Below are 25,725 nucleotides of genomic sequence, written 5' to 3'. Positions count from 1 at the left end.
TTACTCATCCTTCTAGGGCAGCAAATCCACACTTTATTCAGTGCCTGGGTAACCTGAATAGAACGTGGCTCCCTTCCTGTAAGCACATGCTTTACTCTTGACTTTAAAGACACAAATTCACCAAGGTTAGTAGAAATCTCAAGTTAAGGAGTCTTTCCTTTAGTGTTCTTAAATAATCCTCATATGTACCATTCCACATTGTGGAAAAATTGAAATATGCAGTATGGACCCAAGTTGAGATACTGGCACAAATACTTATATTTTATAATATCTTGGAGCCACCATATCCCATTTTACAGACTATAACAGATGGCAGGATTAAACTGCAAGAGGTTTACAGATGAAACTTTACATTTGAAAGTTTTAGGTGTGCCAGAAGAATTCCAAACTGCTTGGAAGAGAGCATTTAGGAATCGGTCTGAAAATGATTCCACCCATCATTTGGTCACTGCAGCTGCACTCTGTATGCACCGATGAGCAGCTTCACCTGTGGAGAGAGGACATGCCTGTGTCATTGCAGAAATGTAACTCCCCTTTCTCACGAAGAGGAGGGAAAAACACCCATTGGCCAAGACTGTTTCTCTTATTTGGCGATATTTTCAATTTATCAATTTACATGGTTAGAGTTATATAAAAAGAACATTATTCTGAGTGCTTATAATCTGATTTTAGGTCCTTTTTTTTGAGACCGGCTGCACCGCGCTCAGCCAGTGAGCGCCGGCCATCCCTATATAGGATCCGAACCCGCGGCAGGAGCGCTCCCAGCACCGCACTCTCCCGAGTGCGCCGCGGGCTCGGCCCTTAGGTTATTTTTAATAATTGCATTATTAGGCTATTTTAGTCCAGCTTTCATTCTCACAGAGGGATTGGTGACTGGCCTAAAGACATATGAGGGGGGCCTTCAAAAAGTTCATGGAAAGATTTATATTATCTTTTAATTCTATTTTTCTACAACCTTTTTGAAGTACCCTCGTACATGTGGCAACTCAACTAGGTACTGTAGAGAGGTGTTCTCACTTTAAATGTAGTCCCTCTCAGCACATTATTTATGTCTAATGATTCATGTTAGATTTAGACAGATGAGTGCACCTGGTGTCTCTACTGTAGGGAGCGCTCGTCTCTAGGATGGGCACTCAAACTTCAGAGACCAGGGAACACAATGACATACTTGAAAAGTTTTTTTTCTAATGATGATAAAGTAATCTGGGTAACGATTTGAGTAGAAACACTAACTATGAGAAATGCATTTTCACCTTAGCGGAGGGTGCTTCAGACAACCTTATAAAGAGTTTATTCGGACCTGCAGCAGGGCTGAACGAGTAAACGAAATGACTGTCCTAAAGTGGAAAGAGAAAAAAAATAAAGTCAGTATTTTTCAGATAAACTTCTACATTTAGAAACAAAGTTTTTAAAATAGAGACCAGAAATCTTGAAGACTCCACTGGTGGTAAGCAGTATGAGCAATACGCTGGAATTTATTTTACTTTTTTTGATTTCTCCCTTGATTTATTAAAAAGATAAAAGTGACAAAAAACAATATCCACACATATCTTTGGGATGAGGATGCACCCAACCATATATACAGCACAAGTGTTAAGAATGCCCATACCCCATTAATTTTGCTTAATTCAGCCCAAGGAAAGAATTTTGATGGCAGCAAAAGAATTATGTACAAAGATTCTTCGAGAGCATGTTCTATGATGTTAATGAAGAATTTATAGAGCCACCAATAGATTAATTACACATTAAAACTAAGGATAAATATAACCAATGTTGTACAGTACTGGGGTATTAGAAACATGAAAATTTCCTACGCTTCTTCCTTAAGCAACATTTTTAATTATAATGGTAGAAAAAGGCATAATATTTTATATCAGGCTGTATATACCATAAGAATTTATATGCAGAATAATTGATTATAAGACATTATGATAAGCCTAACATAAGAAAGAAATGAACTTAACATTTAGATTGACAAAATTTAGGATAATTTTACTTTATGATTATGGGTATTAACATCACTCTCAACAACTGGTTTACTGGATCATTTACTGAATGATCATATTTTATTAAGACAAAGGAATTTAAAATTAAGTCATCTGAAGAATGTACTTTTCAGTCCTGAATGAACTACAGAAGATCTTACCAGAAAAACAGGAAGTTGAAATTTATCATTTAAAACTACGGCTTGTACACTACATGGTCCACAAAGCCGAGCAATAACTTCTTTACCCAGAAAGTTTGTGTGGAAAATGAACAGCAGGATGCCAGAGCCTGAATAAAGGAAATGTGACAAGATAGCAACTTCAGACCCCCAAGGGAAGAATGCAGATGGCAGCAGGCCCCTGAGCTGGACCTGGGCGACCCCACCATCCTGCCCCCACTGAGGCCTCTAATTGCAAAGTTTGTACATGTTACCCAGCATTTCTCAACCCACAGAACCCTTTTTAATTTTTGTCCAAGTAATCCCTACTGATAGCTCCTGGAATGGACTTTTAGTATGTGTTTTTTAAAGTTATTTTAGTTTTTTTATTAAAAAAAAAAGTCATGTTTAAATGTTGCTGCTGAATGTACATGCCGCCTGGGGGCCTGGGGGCAGACAGCTGAGAGCCCCTGCTGGTGCGCATGTGGGGAGACTGCACTCTGCAGAGCAGGGTCAGGAACATCTACCAGGATCTTATATATGTGAGGATGACGAGGCACCTTTGTCTAGTAAGATTTCAGATTACTAATAAAAATTTCTGGTGGAGGCAGACACTGCTCACGTGCAGCACAGGTGTGGATGTCGGCAGGTTCATGGGCTTGCCTTGAAGCCCATTCAGGTTCCTGTTCGCCAGGGCTCATGCCAGCAATGCATATGGTTCATGTGAACAGTCAAACCTACAAACTGTAATTTTTCAGTGCCAAGTTCATTACACACAACTGGCTGGCTGCATTTTCTTTAAAAATTTTTTTGTTAATTTGTTTTTTTAATAAAACTGTCTATTGTAGGTATTTGACTTTAAAATCATATACTAAATTATTGTAAATTCTTAAATGTAAAAATATCAATTACTGCTTATGCAAGAATTACAATGCACATGCAATATTTCCAAAGTAAAAAAAATATTGAGAACTAGTAGAAACTATATAATTCTAGCAAAGTGAAAAACTAATAATCATCCTAAAAGTCTTGAGTACTTTGTAAAGGATGTTCAGTGGAGCTGTAGAGCTTACTACGTATGACTCAGGGTGAACTGGAGGATAGTGTTGTGAATGTTTTCGGATGATGAGACAGCAGAAGACCTATGTGTCAGTAGTTGCTGCAACAATAAATATGTATTTTTTAAATGAGGGGTGAGAATTTCCAACAAAACAAGCCAGAGCCTGATTTTCCACCTTCAGGCAGAGAGAGTATCCTCTCCACTTGTCCATGCCTGAAAAGCAGCTGCTGAGCAGAGAGGCCAGGAAGCAGAACTGGCCCTTTCATCTCTTGCTTTTGAACTTTACTATGGAGCTAAGATTAGTAGTAATAAATCCAGGGAAAAAAAGATTCCAGGGTTAGAATCTTGAAGCTAAGTTTTAATAAAACTCAACAAAAACTGGTATAATTATTAAGACCTAATCTCTATACTTTCTGAACAAGTCCTGCAGAACCCTCAGTCACCTGGATGGCAGGCATCAATTGGGTCTACTCCTCAAAGCAGCTCTGCTGTTTACTATTTTACACAATGAAATTCCTTAAGGTTTTGTTCAAAGAAAGGGTTCTGTCCAAAACTCAGTATTTATAGTGTCACACTTCAAACTGAGAGGTTTGAAGGTGAGCATAGGCTTACCTTCTGGTACATTCTGTGGGGGTTTATAATTGAATTCTGTTGAAAAATCTGGCCCCTCACAGAGTCGGTGACATGCTATTGGAAAAACTGGCTCAAGGAGAGCGAGACGAGCTTCAAAATAATCCTTTATTGTCTCTTCTGCTACTCTTGAAAGTCTAATAGAAAAGGATAGTAAGAACTGTTAATATTAATGTTGAAAAGCACCACGAGCCCAGAATTGATTATACTGTCCAACACCAGCGAGGCCTTCCCAGATAAACCTTTTTAAAAAGGAACTGCAGCTCTACCCTCGCCCTGCTCCCCTGCTCTGCTTTTCTTTAGCATTCAGCATCTAACACTGTCTTACTGTTTATCTCCTTTCATGGAACCAAAGCTCCAAGAGGGCAAGTCTGTCCCCATATTGCCATCTCCGTATCCCCAGACGGTGCCTGGCACAAAGACTGTGCTTAATACATATTTGTCTAATCAAAGAATGAATGAAAAATCAGAAATGAGAACCCCTCAGTCCTGGGCAAACAAGGAAGGCTGGGCACCCTTCCTTGCTGGCTTCTAGGACTACCTGCAGCTGTGACTGGCACTGTGTGCAACAGGCCTGGCCCAGGAGGCCACAGAAGTGACTGGCTATGTGAGGCTCCCAGCAAAGGAGGGAAAAATTTTCCTTATTTTCTGCTTAGAATGAAGATCCTGTGCCAAGAACTGAAGAAGCCATGCTGCAGGCATGAAGGTGGAAGTCATCCCGAGTATGGTGGGTCAGGAGGAGGTAAGAGCCGCTGCAGCCCTCGCTACATGAAAATAACTCTTATCGAGTGAGCTGCTGTGTGTGGAGTTCTGATGTGTTGCCAAAGGAACTCTTAAGCGATGAAAACATATTAATTTACTTGTGTTATGAAGTGTGAACTTGCACTAAAATACGATTTAGCTGGCCGGTTTGCTCAGTTGGTCAGAGTGTGGTGCTGATAACACCAAGGTCCAGGGTCTGGTACAGGTAAGCAAAAGAAAGAAAGAAAAAGAAAAAGAGAAACTTTGGATTCTGGGAGATAATGCCGTGTCAATGTAGTTTCAGTGATTTCTTTAAAATGTACCAATCTGGTGTGGGATGTTGATAATGGGGGAGGCTGTATGTTGGGGCAGGGGGCATTTGGGAAATCTCTTATCTTCCAATTTTGCTGTAAACCTAAAACTGCTATAACAAATAAAAGTCTATTTAAAAAAAGAGATGATAAGAAAATACTCCTAGACATGCCAGCATTAAGTTTGAGATTTTCTAAGACTTCATAACTTGCAGAAAAATAATTCATATCCCACTTACTAAATTCATGACTACTCAGTTTTTTCCTGAGCAGTTGCACACAGGCTGTTCCAATTACAGTGTGTCCAAATAAACAGATGTACCACACAAGGTACTTCAAAAAGTTCATAGAAAGATTAGCATTACCTTTTTGAAGTACCCTCATACTTTGTTGACTCAGCCACGGCACGTTCACTTTGTACTTACGTCTCTAAGTGGCTTTTCAGCAAGTCATACACAAGCACATTGTTGCACTGCTTTGCAAAATGCAGTGCGTTATTTTGGTGCTTCGACAAAATATTGCAGTCAGCTCCACATTCAATTACAAGTCGTACAATGTCTGAATTTCCTCTTTTACAGGCCTACATCAGGAAAAAAGGCATAATAATTACTTCGCTGTAAACTGTGATAACTATCAAGTCCGTGCTGTTCCCTTTCTCTACACATGCCTGGGAGTTCTTTGTGAGGAGAGAGCAGAGAACAATGGAGAATGGGCAAGAACACCTGGACCAGGCCTCAGCTGGTAGGAATGCCATTGGGGCGTTCTTGACTCAGTGAACAGCACAGAAATCTGCGTGCTCCAGTTAAATTTCTTCATTGACTGAATATTTAGGGAACAGACAACTTTGAAAAGGACACTTCAGTCCCAAGACAGGACAAACACCAGACTCACTAAGTAAGCAGTTCTATGCTCTGCCATGAGCCAACACCTCAGCAGAGGCACAGGGCTCAGCATGCACGGCCTCACAGAGAGGTCAGTACTGCGAATCTCTAAGCACTGCTGGGAATCAAAAATAACCCAGCAGCTGCTTTTAAGGGCTGGTGAAGCACAGATACAAATCTGAATTCACAAATCTAAGATGGGGCTGTGACATAGTCTAAATAAAGCCTATTTCAAGAGTAAGAAGACGTATGTCCCAGGTTCTCTTCCTGTCCATCACTTACCAGTTGCATGACTTCAGCTAAGTCCTTTAATTCTTCTGGCTGTAGTTTCCACTTATCAAAAGGAAATAACGGCCCTTCTGTCTCACCACCCTGAGGCTATTAAACAGTGGATGGCTGAGAAGCAGGGCCAGGTGTTCCTACAGATACAGGTCACCTGGCCTGTGCTACTCAGGCCCCGGGTTCCACAGAGCAGGGACCTACAGCATGCTCGCTCATCCCTGGGCAGATGCTCACACACTGCCCTTCAAAGGGTGCTTACCCATGGCTCTCCCAGGATAATCCTGCCCTCAAGGGGCATTACTGGTTGTTACACCGGGAAGCAGATGCTAGTGTACCTGGTATAGAGGGCAGGGACACTGCTGAACACCCGGTGGTGCTGGACAGGCCACAGTGTGACAGTGAGGGCAAGAAGCCCCGTTGGAACGACTAGATCCCAACAATGATGTTCCAGGGCAGTTTCTTGTACCCTTGCGCTCCGGTAATGACCAATTTTACATACTTTCTCCCGAGATGAAAAGGCTTTTATTTTGTTTCAACTTCTGAAAATCTTTCCCGTTTATTTCTTCTAAACCTCAATAAAACTAATACAATACACAAAATCCTTAAAGCAATTAAAATACTGCTTTTCAGCAACAAGTACCTAAATAAGTAAAACAAATTACAGATATCACTAGTCTTATCTAACTTAGACACTAGTTACACAAGCTCTGAGTCTCTTCTCAAGGAAGAAACGACCCACTCCCCGAGCACCCTGGCTCCCTCCCAGGCCCCTCTGTGCCCGCTGTGACTTGACACAGACGCCTCCTGCCCCCAGCCCTTGCTTGCCCTTCTGAGCCACCGCCTCCCCTCATCTTTCTCCTGCTTCTCTTTCCCACGCAGGCTCCTTCCGTCCTTGGCCTTCCCTCTTTCTCGGCCTATGGCTAGAGTCACTGTACCCTAGGCTGCCGACCCCCAGATCTGAGTCTCCAGTCCACACCCTCCCCTGAGCTCAACCCCCTAAGTGAGATGCCTCCCGAGCATTCCAGCTCAAAGGCCACATCTGCACAGCAGAGCACCCAGCTCCCTGCTCAACCTGCTGCTACTCCTTACCTTAGAAACAAGGCGACTGAGCATCAGCTTGGTCGCCACATTTTGTGAGTTCCACCACCTAAGAAGCCATTGAATCTACCCACTTCTTTCCCTCTGTCACCAATCTAGGCACGGATGACTATAATTTCACTCTATTTTAAGAGCCTCCCTACACATCTGCAAAGTGCCCTTCTCGCCAGTCCATCCCCCTACTGTACACTAAGGAACATTCAAACGAACCACCCTATAAGCTGATTCTTTGTCCAGCCTAACCTCTTGGTGGCTCCCAACTGCCCTCAGGACAAGCTCCCGGTTCCTTAGCATGCTGTAGAGAGTTTCTGTGCGCCCCCCTTACGCTCCAGAGGTAACAAGTGTCTGCTGTTCAGAACGCACCTGTAACTCCTCGCTGAGAGGATGCTCGGAGGTGCCACCTCTGCTCTGAACATGTGGCAATAGCAGAAGCACATAAAGGACATTAAAAAAATTTTAAAGTACATTTTAAAGATTCAAAGCTCAGGCTTCTGAACAAAATATTTCCATGAACCAGAAATGAGACAGAAGCATAAAGCAGTGATGACGGCTTAGACCTGAGTTTGCAGGAATTTGCAGGTCTGGGCCCTCAGAGTGACAGGGAAGAAGGGAGGACCCAGCGCCAGGCCCACGCAGAGCTGGGCCGCGCCCCTTTGCTTACCCAGGACAGCGGCTGGCAGCAGGAATTGCAGACAAATCCCTGCTGGGGGCAGTGGCTTACATAAAGGTGCATCCTGGGGGGAAGGTGGGAAGACAGAGCCATGTTACCCCCCGCCCCCCGCCCCATTGCAGCCGAGTGTCTGGATCTGCTGCATCCTAACGGCATCTTGACCCAGGAACCTGGAACTGCCACAGAGGAATGGGTGGCAAGGCCAGGGCCCCACAAGACAAATGTGAAACTGCTCAACAGGGAGGGGAAATAACAGGGTGCTGGGGGGGGGGCCTCCAACAACCTTCTCCTCAAAATGTATCTGCAAACCACAATTCCACAACACACACAGAAGTCAGAGTCTAAGGAGACACACGCACCACCATGAAATGGTAATGAGCACACCAACAGCACTCCGAGGTCTCTGTCCCACTCCAGCTCTGCTGATGCCCCCCTGGCCCCCCACCCCCAAGTGCATGTCCTTTCAGGACACAGCTCGCCACCTGTTACATCCACTCTCGGACTGGCCCTAGGTGCCCACCCAAGCGCTCCTTGGGCCTTGCTGCCCTGCCTCCCTGGTCTGCGGGTCGCTGGAGTCCAAGGACCATCTTGGAGCCCAAGGACCATCTTGCCCCACGCTGTGCCCAGTCCCCAGCACGGGGCAGCAGTGGCAGTGCCAACATGAACACCTGCTGAGTGACTGAAGAGACAGGTGACCTGTGGGAGGGTTTACCTTCATCAATGCAGTTTCACCATTGCTCTGCTGGACATTCACAAAAGCTCCTGCTTCCAAAAGAATAGCCACTGTTGTTAGAAAGTTCTAGTGAAAAAAAAAAAAAAGCAAATTTAATTGCAAAACTTCTTTAAAAGTAAGATTTTTTAGATGTTTTGAAATTTTTAGTCATCAGGAAAAACAGCAGATTCTATCCCAGTGGGATGCTGGCCACAGTGTTCACTTGTCCTCACTATGAGGCCTGCGGGAGCCCCCATGCCCCCACATATATAGCCCCACACTGTTTTGTCTCCAACTGCCGCCTGAGGGTTAGCCACTGGTTTCTACATAAAAGCCTCTGCACATAAATCCTTTAAAAAGATGATACATGAGAACATTTTAATTAAATTATTAACCAAAAGGAATACTAAGTTCGGCTGGAAAAGATTTTTAGATTATATAAGGTTGAAATCAATATTAGCACTTTAATCAGAGGCTCTATTTAATAGAAAGTACTTCCAACTAGATAAAGCACATTTTAAAAATTTGATTACAAAGTAATACTGATAAAATAAATCCATTACATGTCATAAATCAACATTATAAAGTAATGTGGCCCATATGACTGTTACATTTCACTACAGAAGCGTCTTCTCTGAGTCCACCAGTGGGAATTCCTGCGGGACTCTCACACTGCAGCACATGGAGTCACAAACCTTCTCAGCGGCATGAATGAGGGCAGTGGTCCCGTTCTTCTGCCGACCGTTCACTTTTGCTCCTTTTGTGATGAGGAGCCGCAGGAGGTCATCCTGCCCACCTGCTGCAGCAAGCATCACTAGTGTCATCCCACTGGAATCCTTTGTTGGTTTTGTTAAAGAAAAAACTTGTTAATCTTTATTTAATTAGAACAATTTTAGAGCTAAGTCTTTTTACCTAAGATGTTTCAATGTGAATCACTAAAGTGCACTGATTTAAGCATCTACTTAGTTTCTTCACTAAAATATCCTAATAATCAGAAACTAATAACCTTTAGAATTTTTTTTTCCACATATAAGGCTGCCACAGAATTTTACTTTCATGTATTAAATTCTAAAGGCACATCAACAGTTTGCTTTATATAACATGAACAGTGAATTATTTGGTGGCAGATGATCAAAGTCTCCATCTAGAAAATCCAAGGTGAGTAAGTTAAAAATGGTCAGACTAAGAGAATTTCATTAAGGAGATATCACACACACACACACACCTGTCCAATAGCAATAGCTATACCACATACAAGCAATAACCCGTTAGTAAACAAAATGTACATGAAAAAAGACCCTCATGACCACAGTAAGATAACAAAATATTATAAAACATGTAGAAATACATCTAAAAGAAATGTGCAAAAAAGACCTACATGAAGAAAAATCCCAGGGAATTTGCTTAAGGGTGTAAATGGCGAGCTGAATGAATGTAGAGACTTTCCATGTTCTCTGATGAGAGACTCAAGGTGGAAACAAAAATGTCAATTCTCAGACAAATTAATCTATATATTTCATGTAATTTTAATCAAAATCCCAACAATTTTTTGAACTATAATCCCAAAGGATTAAACCTAAAAAAAATTTACAACTAAAGCTAAAAAACATAAAAATCTTTTTGAAGCAAGACAAGACAAGATATCCAAAAGCCATAAATAAAAAACACTGACAGACGTGACTACCTAGAAATAAAAATCCTCTAAGCAAAACAACACTCAAAACACATAACCTAAGATCTAGGAAAAAAGGGCTAATATGCTTCCACATAAAAATCTACATCTGTCAGTATGAAGAATCTCTAGCAAACAGCAGAAAAATGGCACTTGCTATAAATGGGCAACCACTGAAGAAACAGAAATGGCCACATGAAAACATGAGTCATTTTATACTCCTCAAAGCAGCAGAGAATAAACCACAGACAAAGCCAGATCGATCACAACCAGTCATTTTGGGGGGCTAGATTAAAGGGACTAAAATTGTACATTTATATAGTTCTACAATGTTGAAGTTTTATAAAGTGAACATTATTTTTGTAATTAAAAAAAAGAAAAGAGCTGGCTGGTTTAGCTCAGTTGGTTAGAGCGTGGTATTAATACCAAAGTCAAGGGGGATCCCTGCACCGGCCAGGCAGTCTACCCCACCCAATAAATAAATAATTTTTTTAATTTAAAAAAAGAAAAAAATCAAATTGAATTCTTTTAGAAGAGCTACTTTCCACCTTCTTTTAATGAGATTTTTCAAAGATATTTTACCTCTTGATCTAGGTTATATTCTTCATTCGAATTAAGTGCAACCTTTACTGTAATATAATCCCCATTTTTCACAGCATCCCTTAACACATCTAAAATGAAAAGAAAAGATAAATTAGGTTTTATATATCTAGATTTGTGAAAGAGATTTCTATAATTCCGAAACTACTCACTACTGGGAACTGCATCTGCTGTAACAAAATTTTCATCTTCTCCATCAAGGTGCTTTTGAAAATCTTCTAATTTCATCCATTCCAACTGCAAATCCATGCCCAGACTCAAAATCTGTTGTCTACCATCTGGAACACACAAGAACCTTATCAACATGTTTTTCTGGAGTATTAAAAAAGTGCTGTTTATTAAATTTGTGGTGTCTTAAAATTGTACATATGCTTTTAACATGAGTCATTATATAACTGAGTCTTTAATTGATAAAATTTGTGGTTTTCTTTGTGATTAAAAACTAGCCACATGCCATGGTGCTGCAAAGGCATAAAGATAAATAGGTAATCTATAACTGTAAAATGGTAAGAGATGAATTTTTAGTACAGGACAAAGTAGCTCGACAGAAGGAAAAATCACAGGGATTCAGTAAGAGGACTTGTAATTCTAACACAACTTCTTTCTTTGGCCATTATTGGATATACACTGCATAGCTTCCAGCCACTTACACAGTCATTCTGAGTGTGTAAAGACGACCTGCATGTAAGTAGAAGTCACTGCCTGGTGATCTTTGCAGAATCAGCTCAGTTCCCTCCTTCCACAGCCTGGGCACACCCGCCATCACACCCTAGGGCAATGCGAGGGGGTGCCTTTACGCTGGGGGTGGAGGGTTCATCCCTTATTACTGCTGCAATCAATTACTGGGATGTCCGCATAGCTCATTTGGCAGTAATTCGAAATGGCAATAGGCTATTTTTTAAAATGACAAACAAATATCTGATGGTAAGAGTTAAAGAATTTTCACCTAAAACCAATTTCTCAGACTACATAGATGTTAGACTGATAACCTTGCCATAGAAATGAAGTTTGTAAATGATATGCAAATAAATGATCTTTTTCTAAAGCCCTCAACTCAAAGGCTCCTTGCTAACACAGAGCATGACATCACAGAAACAGCACAGCCTCTGAGCTACACATCCTGGCTCTGTATCCCAGCTCCGTTAGCTGTGTGGCTTAGAGCAAGTCACACCAACTTCCTGTACCTCAATTTCTGAGTAACAGCAGTGGTAAGAGTAAAAGCAGGTAACATACACAAGCAGCATGAACTGACTTATTTACTCCATACACAATAACCTGTAAGGGGATACATGTTACAGGTGAGGAGAGAGAGGCTTAGAGAGGTCTTCCCACTCAGACATGTCTTAGTCCACAGTGGAGCTCCCAGCCCCCACACCCACCACGGAGGAAGCAATGTCTCAGCACCACGGAAAGACTGTGGGTGCAGGACAGGCGAGGCCCCCGACTGCAATAATGCCATCTGAGTCACAGGACTGCTGCAAGGAACTGAGAACGTACTCAAACTAAAACTGTCAGAACGGCTTCTGCTGCAGCTCAGACCGTGGTCTCTAACAAAGCCAACTGGTTCAAAACCTGTGTCCACTCCTACCAAGTCTTAGGTCTTGCCTCTGGATCTGGTAGGTTTAACTTTCTCTGTATTTAACTTAAAAATCAGATATACCATAAAGAATGTAAGTCATGAAGCAAAACAATGAACTGCGCCTGTGACCACCAGGCAACTGGGGTGGGGGTGCCCGTGCACCTTGCACTGCCCCTCTGTGATGACATCTCCACAGGGAGAAGGTGCCAGGCATACCCTTTCCTTTTTTTTTTTTCCTTTTTGTCTTTTTTCGTGACCGGCAACGGATCGCAACCCTCAGTGTCACGCCCGTACCAGACCGGGACCGGCCACGGGATCGCAACCCTCGGTGTTGTGCCCACACCTCGCTCAGCCAGTGAGCGGCCGGCCTGTATGTGGGATCCGAACCCTCGGCGGGAGCGCCACCACACTTCCCAAGCGGCGCACTGTAGCAGTGTGCCACCGGGCCGGCCCCATACCCTTTCCTTTTTAAAATAGTTTTGCCATAAATGCATGTATCCCTAAAAAATATATTTAGTTTTGCTTGTTTCTGAGCTTTAACAAGCGTTCTCTATATTTTTTATATACTAGTCCTTTGTCTTTTCACCTTTCTTAGTTCTGATGAATGAAACTTATTTTGTAGTCAACTTTATCACTTTTTCCTTTATGGTAGGTTCTTTTTGTGTCTTGTTTAAGAAATCTTTCCCTACCACCAAAGTCATAAAGATATTACCCTCAATCCTCTAAATACCTAGTATCTAAATATCCTCTTTGTAGGTAGGGCCTTGCTCCACCAGGATTTGATTTTCCTGTGCGGGGTTTGCTCCGTGTGGATAACCCATCACTCTAACACCTGTGGCGCAGAGCTCATCCTCTCCACATGGACCTGGGACTCACCATCCTTTGTCTGGTTATCATATCTGCACGGGTATGACTGAAGTCTCTACTCTATTGTGCTAGTTTACCTACCTTCCTTCTGCCAAGTGAATACTGTATTGATTGCTACAGTTTTACACAGTAGGTTTTGATTACTACCGGGATAAGTGACTTTGGCTTTTCCTGAGTCATCCACATAAATTTTAGAATCAGTATTTAAAAATTCCATGAAAAACTATGTTGGGAATTTGATTGGAACTGCAGTGACACTATAGCAGTTTGAAGAAAAAGACAAATTTATAAAACTGTTTTTCTACTAATAAAAATGGCACATGTAGATTTCAAGAAATCTGTTAGTTTTTTCTACACAGGCCTTGTTATCTTTTATGAACAATATTGTTAGCAATCTTTTAAAATGTGTTGCTATTGAAAATTATATCTTTTTAAAAGTACATTTATTATTATATAGAAACACAGAAAGAGATGTACATTGTATAGAGATAAATTTGGAAAAAAAATACAGAAAGAGATGTACATTGTATAGAGATAAATTTGGAAAATGTATTTGCTTTTTGTACGATGGTCTTAAATCCAGTCATCCTGTAAAACTTCAAAAATTTCTAACAGTTTATTTATAGATTCTTTTGGCTTTTCTACATAGATCATGCCACCTGACAATGAGGGTTTTTTTTATTTTTTTTGCTTCCTTTCCAATGCTTATACCCTTTTCCTTTGCCTTACTGTGCTGGGTAGGATCTTTGTAAATGTTGAATAAAAATGATGACAGAAGGCATCTTTGTATTGTTCGTGATTTCAAACAAATGTTCCTAATGTTTCACAGTCACAAAAGACGTTTGCCGTAGGTTTAATACTCTTCTATCAATCGAGAAAGGCCCCTTTATTGATCGTTTGTTAAGGTTTTTTTTTTTTTTTTTAAATCAAGAATACTGTTAAATCCACTTCTCCTTTACTCACTGGATTCCTAGGGAAAACCCATCTTGATCGTAAGCGATTATTTTTTTAAACAAGGCTAGATTCAATTTGTTAACGTTTTGAGATTTTAACATCTGAATTCATGAGTGAGCTTGGCCTGTTGTTCTCCTTTCTTACATAGTTATCTCGTTTTGGTATTGACGTTATAACTGTCTAAGAGAATAAGTAAGAGTTCTTTGTTTTTAGGAAGACTTTTTCAAGTTTGATATTTTTGCATATAAAACCATCTCAGCCTGGTGTTAAATCTGTGTGGCTGTTTTAGTTACTATTTCAGGTTCTTTAATAGTTACAAGCCTATTAAGGCTTTCTATTTTTCCTTGGGTCAGTTTGGTTGAATTATATTTTTCCAGGAATTTTTCCATGTCATTCAGTTTTCAAATCTATTGGTAAGGAATTGCTCACAGCATTCTTTTACCTTTTTAATCCATGCACACGTCTCTTTTTTATCCAACATATTGTTTAAGTCTTCATTCTTTCACTCTTTTTAGAGGCTTGTCTATTTTATCAGTCTTTTCTAGGAACCAATGCTGGCTTTACTGATGCTCTCTACTCTATCTTATTTGTTGTTTGGCATCCCAAAAGCAATGCTGCTATTTGGCATCTGCCCTCTGGGCAACCTTCTTTCTCCTCCTTGCCCACTAATCCTGGAAATTATCCTGATTTTCTGCAAGCTCAGCCAGTGCATCCAAAAACACACGGCATGGGCCAAGCCCGTGGCGCACTCAGGAGAGTGCGGCGCTGGGAGCACAGCAGCGCTCCCACCACGGGTTTGGATCCTATATAGGGATGGCCGGTGCACGCACTGGCTGAGCACGGTGCGGCCGGTCTCAAAAAAGACAAAACAAACAAACAAACAAAACAAAAACAAAAACACACCGCACACCTAGGTATCCAGGATCTAGTTGCTTTGCAGTAATGGGTCTCCCAGACTATCTACTCTGTCATATATTCTGAATTATTTAAAAAATTCTCTTCAACTGTTTCTCAAGATTCACAAATTAAAAAAAAAAAAAAAAAAAATTCACAAATTATATGAAGTCTTATCAGATTAATTTCTCATTTATATTCTGTCCTAGTTATAAATATATATGCACGATTTTCATTATTTTTCCCTATAGCTGCTGTACTCTATTTCATACAAGGTCCTCCCCTTCTTCTCAGCCAAGTCTGATAGCCTCAGGCCAGCATTCACAATGCAGCTGGCCCTCCCTATCTGTGGGTTCCATGGGTTGAACCAACCATGGATTGAAAATACTTGAACCAACCATGGATGGAAAATATTTGAAAAAAATTGTCTGTGCACTGAACATGCACAGACTTCTTCTCTTGTCATTATTCCCTAAATAATACAGTATAACAACTATTTACATAGCATTTGCATTGCGCTGGTTATCATTAAGTAACATAGAGATGACTTAAACAGGAAGATGTGCATAGGTTATATGAAAACACTACACCATTTTATATCAGGGACTTGAGTATCCTCAGATTTTGGTATCTGCAGCAAGTCCTGGAACCAATCCTCTTTGGATACTGAGGAACAACTGCATAATCTTATTTAGTGTTACTACAAAGTTAAAAAGGAATAATACAAATAAATCTGTATTTGATAATTTTCTGAAAGAAATCTAATAAGCTATACAATCAGGCTGCCTGGCAAGAATAGATAAGGTAGAAAATTAGAAATCTTTATAATTTCTAAATGTGCTGAGCACATTATAAGAACTCAGAAAATACTTGTTTGATCCATTTAAAAGTCACTGAATGACTCATCTTCAATATAAAAAGTTACTTATGCAGGAGATCCAAATAAAACCATCTACTGTATTACTTTCTGATTTTGAGATCAGAATCACAGTAGGAGTAAGAGAGAGAAATAACATGGTGCACTACCCTGACTAAATTCCGCAGAATAAACTCACCCAAATTCTCATCCATCTGGCACATACTGTCTAAAACCTCCTGATCACCTTCTGCAGCAATGTATGCCCAAGTATCAGTTTCATCTCTTATATTTCTCCTTTCTTTAAGTGACTGCTTATTTTCCTTGGTTTTGTGATCTTCTGTGGTTTTACAATCCAGTGGTATTTCTTCTCTTTTCCGATTATTCTCAGGAACATCATTTTTTTCTTCTGGAGTTAATTTAAATAAATCAAACGCATTTCCGATTTCCTTAAATGCTAGTAAAAAAACATTAAAATTGATGGCAAGTATGAGTCACAAATTTCTCTTGTAATCAAAAGAAAATCTGGGTTAGTGTTAAAGAAATAGGTATCACCTTAATTTTTACTAGTATTTTGCACGATCAGATTTACCATCGAAGCCACAACGTCTGGTCTTTCAACTGGTCTTTTCTGTTGCTGCTACTCAACATTTAGAAAGGATGTTCACAGTGAATGGCTACTCATCAGGTGTTCTGAATCACTCAACTGTAGTTGTGGCAAAGGCCTGCTGAGGATGGTGGGCCTCAGAATGATACCCACCTGGTCATGCCACCCATCTCCTACTGCTAGATACACCAGACTGTCAACCACTGCACCCTTAGTTTGTATAGATGTGATTTCTGGTGGTGAGGGGGAGAAATAGCAGGTGCCTGAGCACCAACAATGCACCTGGTAAAACTGTACCTGATGCCACCAGCTTTTAAGTGAATAATAGTGGGAAGAAAACTGGCAAAGCTCCAGACTTGTCATAGGAAATAATCCAAAAAAGAAAACGCTATTAGGAAGAATTGTATTATAAACTCCAGGTACATAGTAGACAGATTTTATTAGCAAGGGATATTGAAAACCGGACTCCCAGTGAGTACCATTATAAATGGGACAAACAGTAGTTCCATTTAAGGCATACTGGGTCACAGTAAAAGTGTGCCTTCAATTGACATACGAGACGCCAGGAATAAGAAAAAGTTAACGAACCAGGTCCAATTTTGCAATATTTTGAATCACTCTTTGAAGAATAGCAGGGGTTTAAAATGTTTGTATTATTTTGAACAGATATGCTCTTTCACTTACAGTAACTTACGCACGACCCACTGGAACAGCAACTGTTCCTTCCCAGCTTCAACTACCTGCTTCTACCTTCAAGCCTCGCTCAGCTGAGAAATAAAATCTACTATCAGTATTACTTCAAATACATACAGCTTTTGGGAGAAAACCCAGGGGAAATTATCCACCTCTTAGAAACACTGCTTCCAAGAGAATGTGTGTTCCAAGTACTTTTGGTACATAAACTATTTATCTACTGGAGCTTATTCAAACACCATACGGTGATTTTTGAAATGAAGCAGTTGTTTCAGTACTGACATGTGTTATGGATTCTCAATTATGGTATATCTTGAAGTGATCCAAAATGTGTATTCAACATTATACTTGTGTTGGTACAAATGACACAGAGTAAAATACAATGAATATATTAAGCAAGTCTGTTTTATTTAGCATGCACTATAAAAAAGACACATTTACTTTTCTGCCATAACTAATTTCTTGTCTAATTCTAACTTACTCCATCAGCATACTGAAAAGGAGGAAAAACTAATTACATAATTACATAAGTTGTTATATAATAAATTTACATAACTGGTTAAACAAAGGCTCTAAATTCCCCAGTGAATAAAATTTTCCAGTTCTATGACATAGCAGGTTAGAAAAGACTGTCTTATAGTAAATTAATTTCTTTGCATAAAAGATGGTACTGTAAATGGTTAAAATGTTAGTATTTACACTCACTCTTTAATCCCTTTGGCTCTTTTCGGCCTTTTTCTTCCTTCTCTGAATCATGCCTTTTCTGATATTTTTCTTTGGGTTCATTTTTTTTGGTCTCTTTCTCCTGAAAAAGACATATGTAAGACCCTGAACGAGAATGGATAAAAGGCTGGTATTGTCTATTTGAAAACTGGAAAACACCGGTTCCTGGTGTCAATGACTGCCTTTATAAACTGTGGCACATGGCCAGAGATCATTAAGTTTTTTCGCATAAACTGCTTCCTCAATCAAGGTTATCCTTCAATCACATGATAATTTCTAAAACATCAAATCCAATTTAATATAAAAAATAATCTCCCCCCAAATCTCACCTATAGTCTTACTGATCACACACGACTATTTTTATTTCTCCATGCTCCCCCTTCTGAACTTGTCACTTTGCATACATAATTTTTAAAAATTCATTTTCTTTATTTACACTGCATAGATATTTTTACATGGCAGTGTTCATATGTATGTATGGTATTCTTCTCCACCCCATTTTCTAAACTTTCCTGGTTTTGCTACAATGATGTCATAATTAATATTTCAATGGCTATAACAGTCCCCAGGTTGCCACATCAATATTTTCTTAACCATCTCCCCCATGGCTAGAGGGTTAGACTGTCATCAGCTGTTCACTACTGAAGATAATACTGCCAAATCCATCTTTGTATACACAACTTTTTTCATCCTTTTAAAATGGTTTACTTAAGAAAAATTCCCAAAACTGGGAATAATGGATGAAAAAAAAATTATCTTTTCTTATGGTCTGGTCCTTGATAAACAATGCATATAAGAATACTTTCATAATTTGAAAAATATTTCCATTTTGAAAAAACACATACCAGTGTTTTTATAATAATGAGAGAAACTATTAAATATGCTTTTGTAAGAATTAAAAGACTTGTAATGTTAATGCATTTTGTATAATATTAAGTAAAAAGTGGTTTATTCTTAAGACAATGGAGGGAACATACCAAGAACAATGTGAAAACCTAATAAAATATGCTGATGAAGCAATAAGCCTGAGTACACAACGCTGCAGATCACCTGAGTAACCCTAAAAGGACATGCTGACTTTTGCACATAAATTAGCCCTCAATTTTCTAGTTGTAGTCAGTGTAAAAGGCAACCAGCTGCAGGCAGAGAGAAGCTGGTAGTCCCCTGGCTGAGGAGCTCAGCCTTTACAGCTGTCCACGCTTAGCCACACTATTCAGCACCCCCCTGATGATGCAAACACTGTCAGTTTGACCGTTTCCTTTTCATCGCTTGTGACACTTCTGGCCCACTCAGAACAGCACTAGCCCGCCGCACCCTGCGAGGCTGCCCCCGCGGCCCTTACCTCCTCCGTGCAGCCACCGGACCTGAGCCCGAGGCCCCTCTCTTCCCCGCCCGGTCGCCAGCCCTTCTGCGGCGTCTGGGCAGACACAGGTGTCGGCTTATCTACCTCGGGGGTGTTTCCGCCTCTGTCTTGACCCCTTTGCTTTTTAGGCACAGTTTTCCTCTCTAAGAAAGAGTTCTTGTTTCCCAGCTTCCTGCCCTCCTTGGGGTCCTCGGGCTTCCTCGGCGCCTTCTTCTTCCTCTTGGCTCTGAGGTGCGCAGGCTCCTCCGCACCCGCGCCCGCCGGCGGCTCCTCAGCTGCGCGGTCCTCGCGGGCCTCCTGCCCGGCTCGCTCTTCTGCGCTTTGAACTTTCTGTTGCTCTTCTCGGATATCAGAGTGTAAGTCTTCACTGTCATCTTCTTGAAAAGGGGAATCATTAAGCACACTTGATTCAGATTCCAACTGAGAGTCAACGCATTTCTCTTTTTTTGTTTTTCTGTTTTCTTTGGGATCTTCTCTTTTAATCTTTAAATCTCTTATTTCACCCTTTTTAACTTTCTTTAATTCCTTACTTTCTTTTATTTCATCTTTCTTGGGCTTTTTGGATTCCTTTAATTCTTCTTTGGCTTCCAAAATTCTTTTCTTTGTCCTTAGATCAAAAACTAAGCTTTCGGAGGTGCCTTCCAGGTCTGGTTTGGACTTATCTTTTGGCTTCCCAGTCTTTGCTTTTTTCTTTTTCAGATCATCTGGGCTTTTCTCTTCTCTATGCCTCAATTTTTTCTTTTTCTTCTTTGGAGAAGTATCTTCTTTTGTCTCACTTTGCTGATCACTATCAGAGTTTGCCTCAAATATGTCATTATTTAAGGATAGTCTCTATAAAATATAAAAAATGTTAAATACTCATTAACATAGTAATTTTAAAGGCTCTGAAAACTAGCACTAATGAAATTTGGTAGAAATTTTTTTCCCAAGCAGATCCTCAACTCCTTAAAATTACTTACCTAAATTGAAGTTGTATAGTATATTACTTATATCTATGTTTTGGCAAATAGATCTTGGTGGTGATAATGAGCATCAATTTTAAAAAGCCGACAGACATAATATTAATAAAATTACATTTTCCTTAAAAAATAAATAAATAAATAAAAAGCAGACAGAGAGGGACAGGAAATGTCAGTGCTACTGAAGGTCCCAAACTTCAAGTCGGAGTAAATAATAATAGCCTCATATATGGTGGGTTATAAATGATTTGAATTTCAAAATTTCCAAAAACACCAGGGAAGTAATTTTTACAGACTTTGTTGGTTGCCAACAAAGTAGTTAATAATCCAAAGACAGATTTTTTAAGACCTTGTATCCCGGAATGTCCTTAAACTTGCTGTTAATATTTTGGTTATGTATGGAACAAGCAAGATTGTACACAAGTCTTACCTCCCCAATTGATTTGTTATATAGTCTGAAATATTCCCTATGGAAAATATTCTGAAAGTTGTAAAATTCAAAACAGAGTCACCTGTGTCAAACCATGGCAAACAGTCGGTGAAAGCTGTAAAGAGAGGGCTCTCACACACAATTTGCCTGATAACAGTAACTATCACAAGAAATTTTCCAAACTGCAGCTTCCTACACAAATCACACAAGACAGCAAACTGCTTATATAGGAACACTTGCCTGACATACTGTCTCACAAGCCTAATCCAAATCTGTAAGGGCCTAACTCCAAGATTACAAGTTCGACCTAGTACCTTACAGGCATACCATGTGCATTCCTCTTCACTGATAGTGAGTTTTTACACATCGAAGGTTTGTGGCAACCCTGTGTAGAACTAATCTACCAGCATTATTTTCCCAACAGCATGTGCTCACTTCGTGTTTCTGTGTCATATTTTGGTAATTCTTGCAATAGTTTTCACTTTTCCATTATTATTACATCTGTTACGGTGCTCTGTGATCAGTGATCTGTGATGCTGCTACCATAATTGTTTTGGGCACCACAAGCCACACCCACACAATACGCAAACTTCATAAATGATGTGCGTGTTCTGACTGCTGCACCGACCGGTTGTTCATCTCTCCCCCTCTCCTCAGGCCTCCCTATTCCCAAATACAATACTGAAATTGGGCCAATTAATCCTACAATGGCCTTTAAGTGTTCAAGTGATTTTAAGACAAAGCTGGAAATGATTAAGCTCAGTGCTGAAGGCATGTCAGAAGCCAAGACAGGCCAAAAGCAAGGCCTCTTGCTCCAAACAGCCAAGTTATGAGTGCAAAGGGAAAGTTCTCGAAGGAAATTAGAAGTGCTCCCCAGGAAACACACGAATGACAAGAAGCCAAGCAGCCTCATTGCTGATGTGGAGAAAGGGCTAGCAGTCTGGACAGAGATCAAACCAGCCACAACATTCCCTTAAGCCAAAGCCAGACCCAGGGCACGGGTCCCAGCTCCCTTCAATTCTGCAAAGGCTGAGAGAGGCGAGGAGGCTGCAGAAGAAAAGTCTGAAGCCAGCAGAGGTTGGCATATGAGGTCTAAGGAAAGAGGCTGTGTCCATAGCATAAAAGCTCAAGGTGGGGCCGGCCCGGTGGCGCACTGCGCTAGTGTGCCGCTTGGGAAGCACGGAGGCGCTCCCGCCGAGGGTTCGGATCCCACATGCAGACCGGTTCCCGCTCACTGGCTGAGCGAGGGGTGGGGGCAACACCGAGGGTTGCAATCCCGTTGCCGGTCCCGGTCCGGTACGGGGGCGACACTGAGGGTTGCGATCTGTTGCTGGACACGGAAAAAGACAAAAAAAAAAAAAAAAGCTCAAGGTGGAGAGTGGATGCCGATGTGGAAGCCACAGCAGGTTATCCAGGATCTAGCTAAGCTCAACCACAGATTTGCAGTGTAGACCTAACAGCCTTCTATTGGAAGAAGATCTGGGCAGAGAAAACTGAAAACCTTCTGGAAAGGATGCACCACTCTAGATGCCGTTAAGAACATTTGTGAGTCATGGGAGAAGGTCGAAATATGAACATTAACAGGAGTTTAGAAGAATTTGATTCCAACCCTTGCAGATGACTTTGAAGGGCTCAAGACTTTCGTAGAGGAAGTAACTGCTGATGTGGCGGAAACAGCAAGAGAATCAGAATTAGAAGTGGAGCCTGGAGATGGGACCGAACTGCTGCAATCTCGTGATAAAACTTTAACAGATGAGGAGTTGCTTCTTCTAGAGGAGCAAAGAAGGTGGTTTCTTGATGTGGAATCTACTCCTGCTGAAGATGCTGTGAACAATGTTGAAATGACAGCAAAAGATTTAAGGTATTACATAAACAGTTGATAAAGCAGCAGCAGGGTTGGAGAGAACTGATTGCAATTTTGCAAGAAGTTCTCCTGTGGGTAAAACACCATCAAACAACACTGTATGCATCAGAGAAATCTTTTGTTAAACCAAGAGTCCATTGATGTGGCAAACTTCACTGTTGTCTTATTTTAAGAAACTGCCACAGCCACCCCAGCCTTCAGCAACCACCACCCTGATCAGTCAGCAGCCAGGAGCACCGAGGCAAGACCCTCCACCAGCAAGAAGATTACGACTTGCTGAAGGCTCAGCTGATTGTTAGCATTTTTAAGCAATAAAGTATTTTCGAATTAAGGTTGTGTTTTAGACATAATGCTATTGCGCAGTAAATAGGCTACAGTAGTGTAAACATAACTTTTCTCTGCACTGGAATACCAAAAAATTTGTGTGACTAGCTGTACTGTGGTAATCTGGAACTGAACCTGCAATATCTCTGAGGTGTACCCGTACTGACACTTGCCAAGCAGAGCTTGCAGCTCCCAGAAACTTTCCTAGTGCCGATGCACTTTCTTTCAAAATAACTCCTAAAACTTCTCTTTCTAATAAAACTCGCAAACCTTTGTTAGTTCTTCAGACATACTGAAGACCACGCCAATCTGTGTATGCCCTGAATTTCAACTGTTTTTATATACATTCTAAAAAAAATGTTTAGCAGAGATTCATCTCTGTATTTTTTGCCTTTGACAATAAATTTTCCTATTCTAGAATTTTTTAAAAAAACTTATGAATAAAGTATTTGTACAGACACAAAAACACTATGTAAAATATTCTGTCCCTATTTCCCAAATGGTCTTATTCTAAATGACTTAGGGGCGGACAGAAGAAGGGAAGGAAAACATAGACATACTTTTATACCTTTAGTGCCTAAGACATGGATGACACGAGGTTAAAAAGATAGTAGGAAAATGGCAGCATTAGCTTAACTTTTTGAATCTCCCTGAATCACTTCATAAAAAAACCAACCAGGACAGCAAAACAGAAACTCCACAGACAACATCTACAACAAAATTAAGTGGCAAAGTATCCTACAGAACCCCAAAATATAAACAGGTGGGGACAGACCACCAACAGCTGGCTGTAAGACCTGCATGGTGTGGCTATAGATACAGGAGGAAGTGAAGATCGCAGTCACTGCAGGGTTGCCATGGCAGAAATCACTGAAAAGTCTGGCAGGTCCCTTTGAGAAGAGCAGCTGACCTGGGAGGAACCGGATGTGGGCAGCTGCAGGTGTAGCGGCTGGTGTGACAGGCTGGCCCCATTCAGGCCCTGTGAACTCCTCAAAGTAACCAGCCAAAGCTCCCCCCCAGGACTTCCACCACAATAAGGAGAAACTGTTAGGATTATATTCCAAATAAAGTAGGAAAGGGAAAATAGAAACAAAGTGAAGAAAAGATCCAAATATAAGTGCTGGTGGTGACTGGGGAAGCCAGGGTAGAACAGAGTCAGAAAAAAGTCACAACGGCCACATTTTCGAACCCCCCATAAACAGAATACAAGAGGTTTCTCAGGAGCCATAAAGCTAAAAAAATTATCCCATTCTTTTCCCCTGCCTTCTAAAGCTTCAGGAGAACTAATTTCATATAAAAATAAGCAGTAGAAAATGACTAGGTTTAAAATGACTATTTTACTAGGTTCTTGAAACACAGAAGCCCCAAATCTGAGAGGGCACTCATACAGTGTTTGCCTCTTCCAAAGAACTCACCTGGTGGTCCAGTGGGTAGAGACATTGGTTTATTGGACTTGTGAGAGTTACTGACGGTGGCCAGTCAGCTGGTATCCACACCAACACAGGGTATATACAACAGTTAAACAGTGAACAGATCAAAGTAGGGGTGTAAATCGTTTGCAGGCTTACATGCAGACCCTCACCCACTCACATAACTCAGAGCGGGCAAAATCGTTTGCAGGCTTACATGCAGACCCTCACCCACTCACATAACTCAGAGCGGGCAGGCAGGCGGTCTGGCTGAGTAGAAAAGTTAATCTAATTGCTACTCTCCTGGCACCAGAGTGCTTTAGCACCAGCGTGCTAATTCATTTACTTAGGGTCCCTGCTTCCTCCAGTATTCTGTTTGTCTTAAAGGGGAGGTGCCTTTCCTTGGGTAACTACTTGGCTAGGGGTAGTTTTCCGGGAGTGAGGGGTAACTCTGGTATACATGGTGGGGGGAATAGGGCTATATCCAGCATTAACCCTACAGTTCTTATAAGAAAAAAGGGACTAATGAACAGAATGAACTACCCTAAAAACAATAAAAGCATGCCACAAAAGACATGCCTACAAAATAGCAGAGAAAACAAACAAAAACTCTGAAGCATCAGACAAAAAGACTAAGTCACTTATAAGAGAAAGAAAATCAGATTGGTCAACAGAGAGCAATATTCTGTGCTGAACGGCGATGGAACAACACATTAAGATACATGTGGAAAGAAAAGGTGCACCAAGGAATCTACATCAGTCACAGTGGCATTCAGGTACAGGTTGAGCATCCCTAATCCAGAAATCCAAAATGCTCCCAAATCTGGAACTTTCTGAGTGCCATCATGATGCTTAAAGGAAATGCTCATTGGAACATTTTGGATTTCAGATTTTAGGATTAGAAATGCTCAACCAAGGCCGGCCCGTGGCTCACTCGGTAGAGTGTGGTGCTGATAACACCAAGGCCACGGGTTCGGATCCCATATAGCGATGGCCGGTTTGCTCACTGGCTGAGCGTGGTGCTGACAACACCAAGCCAAGGGTTGAGATCCCCTTACCGGTCATCTTTAAAAAAAAAAAAAAGAAAAAGAAAAAAGAAATGCTCAACCGGTATGTATTCTGCAAATATTCTGAAATCCGAAAAAATCTGAAATCCGAAAAAATCTGAAATCCGAAACACTTCTGGTCCCAACCACTTTGAATCAGGGATACTGAGCCTGTATAAAGGCTGACAACAAACTGTTAGGAAATACAAGTACTCAGAGAATATTGTTCTCAAGAGCCCTCTACTACAGACTCAAGAGCCCTTCTACTACAGAGACAGTTCTCAAATTCTAGCATGCACCATGGTGTTCAGGGCTTCCCAAAACATTGCTGGCTGGCCTCGCCCCAGGGAAGGGGTG

The 25,725-nt window shown here is 40.9% G+C and overlaps 1 protein-coding gene across 1 annotated transcript; it reads right to left on the bottom strand.

Moving 5' to 3' along the window:
- LOC103581987 (M-phase phosphoprotein 8-like) lies at positions 1–21,092 on the bottom strand. Its single transcript, XM_008563679.1, has 13 exons — positions 21,045–21,092; positions 19,316–20,167; positions 17,956–18,055; positions 16,150–16,407; positions 10,953–11,078; positions 10,783–10,871; positions 9,224–9,364; positions 8,529–8,615; positions 5,311–5,465; positions 3,816–3,970; positions 2,147–2,274; positions 1,254–1,337; positions 1–487 (listed from the first exon to the last, which is right to left on the bottom strand). Exons 1-13 carry the CDS (start codon positions 21,090–21,092, stop codon positions 446–448), a joined length of 2,265 nt encoding a protein of 754 aa, XP_008561901.1. The 3' UTR covers positions 1–445.
- Between the last annotated feature and the right edge of the window lie 4,633 nt (positions 21,093–25,725).

Source organism: Galeopterus variegatus, unplaced genomic scaffold (genome assembly GCF_000696425.1).
Source record: "Galeopterus variegatus unplaced genomic scaffold, G_variegatus-3.0.2 Scaffold14511, whole genome shotgun sequence".
Lineage (NCBI taxonomy): Eukaryota > Metazoa > Chordata > Mammalia > Dermoptera > Cynocephalidae > Galeopterus > Galeopterus variegatus.
Note: the sequence above shows the minus strand (reverse complement) of the source record. Positions and strands in the feature narration are given on the sequence as shown.

What these genes read in the sequence shown, in the direction of transcription:
- LOC103581987 (XM_008563679.1), bottom strand. Translation starts at nt 21,092, where the DNA reads ATGTGTAAAAACTCACTATCAGTGAAGAGGAATGCACATGGTATGCCT. An exon ending in TCATTCATGCCGCTGAGAAG is followed by an intron (nt 8,616 to 9,223) that starts GTTTGTGACTCC and finishes TTTTTTCACTAG; the next exon opens with AACTTTCTAACAACAGTGGC. An exon ending in GTGAAACTGCATTGATGAAG is followed by an intron (nt 5,466 to 8,528) that starts GTAAACCCTCCC and finishes TTCCTGATGTAG; the next exon opens with GCCTGTAAAAGAGGAAATTC.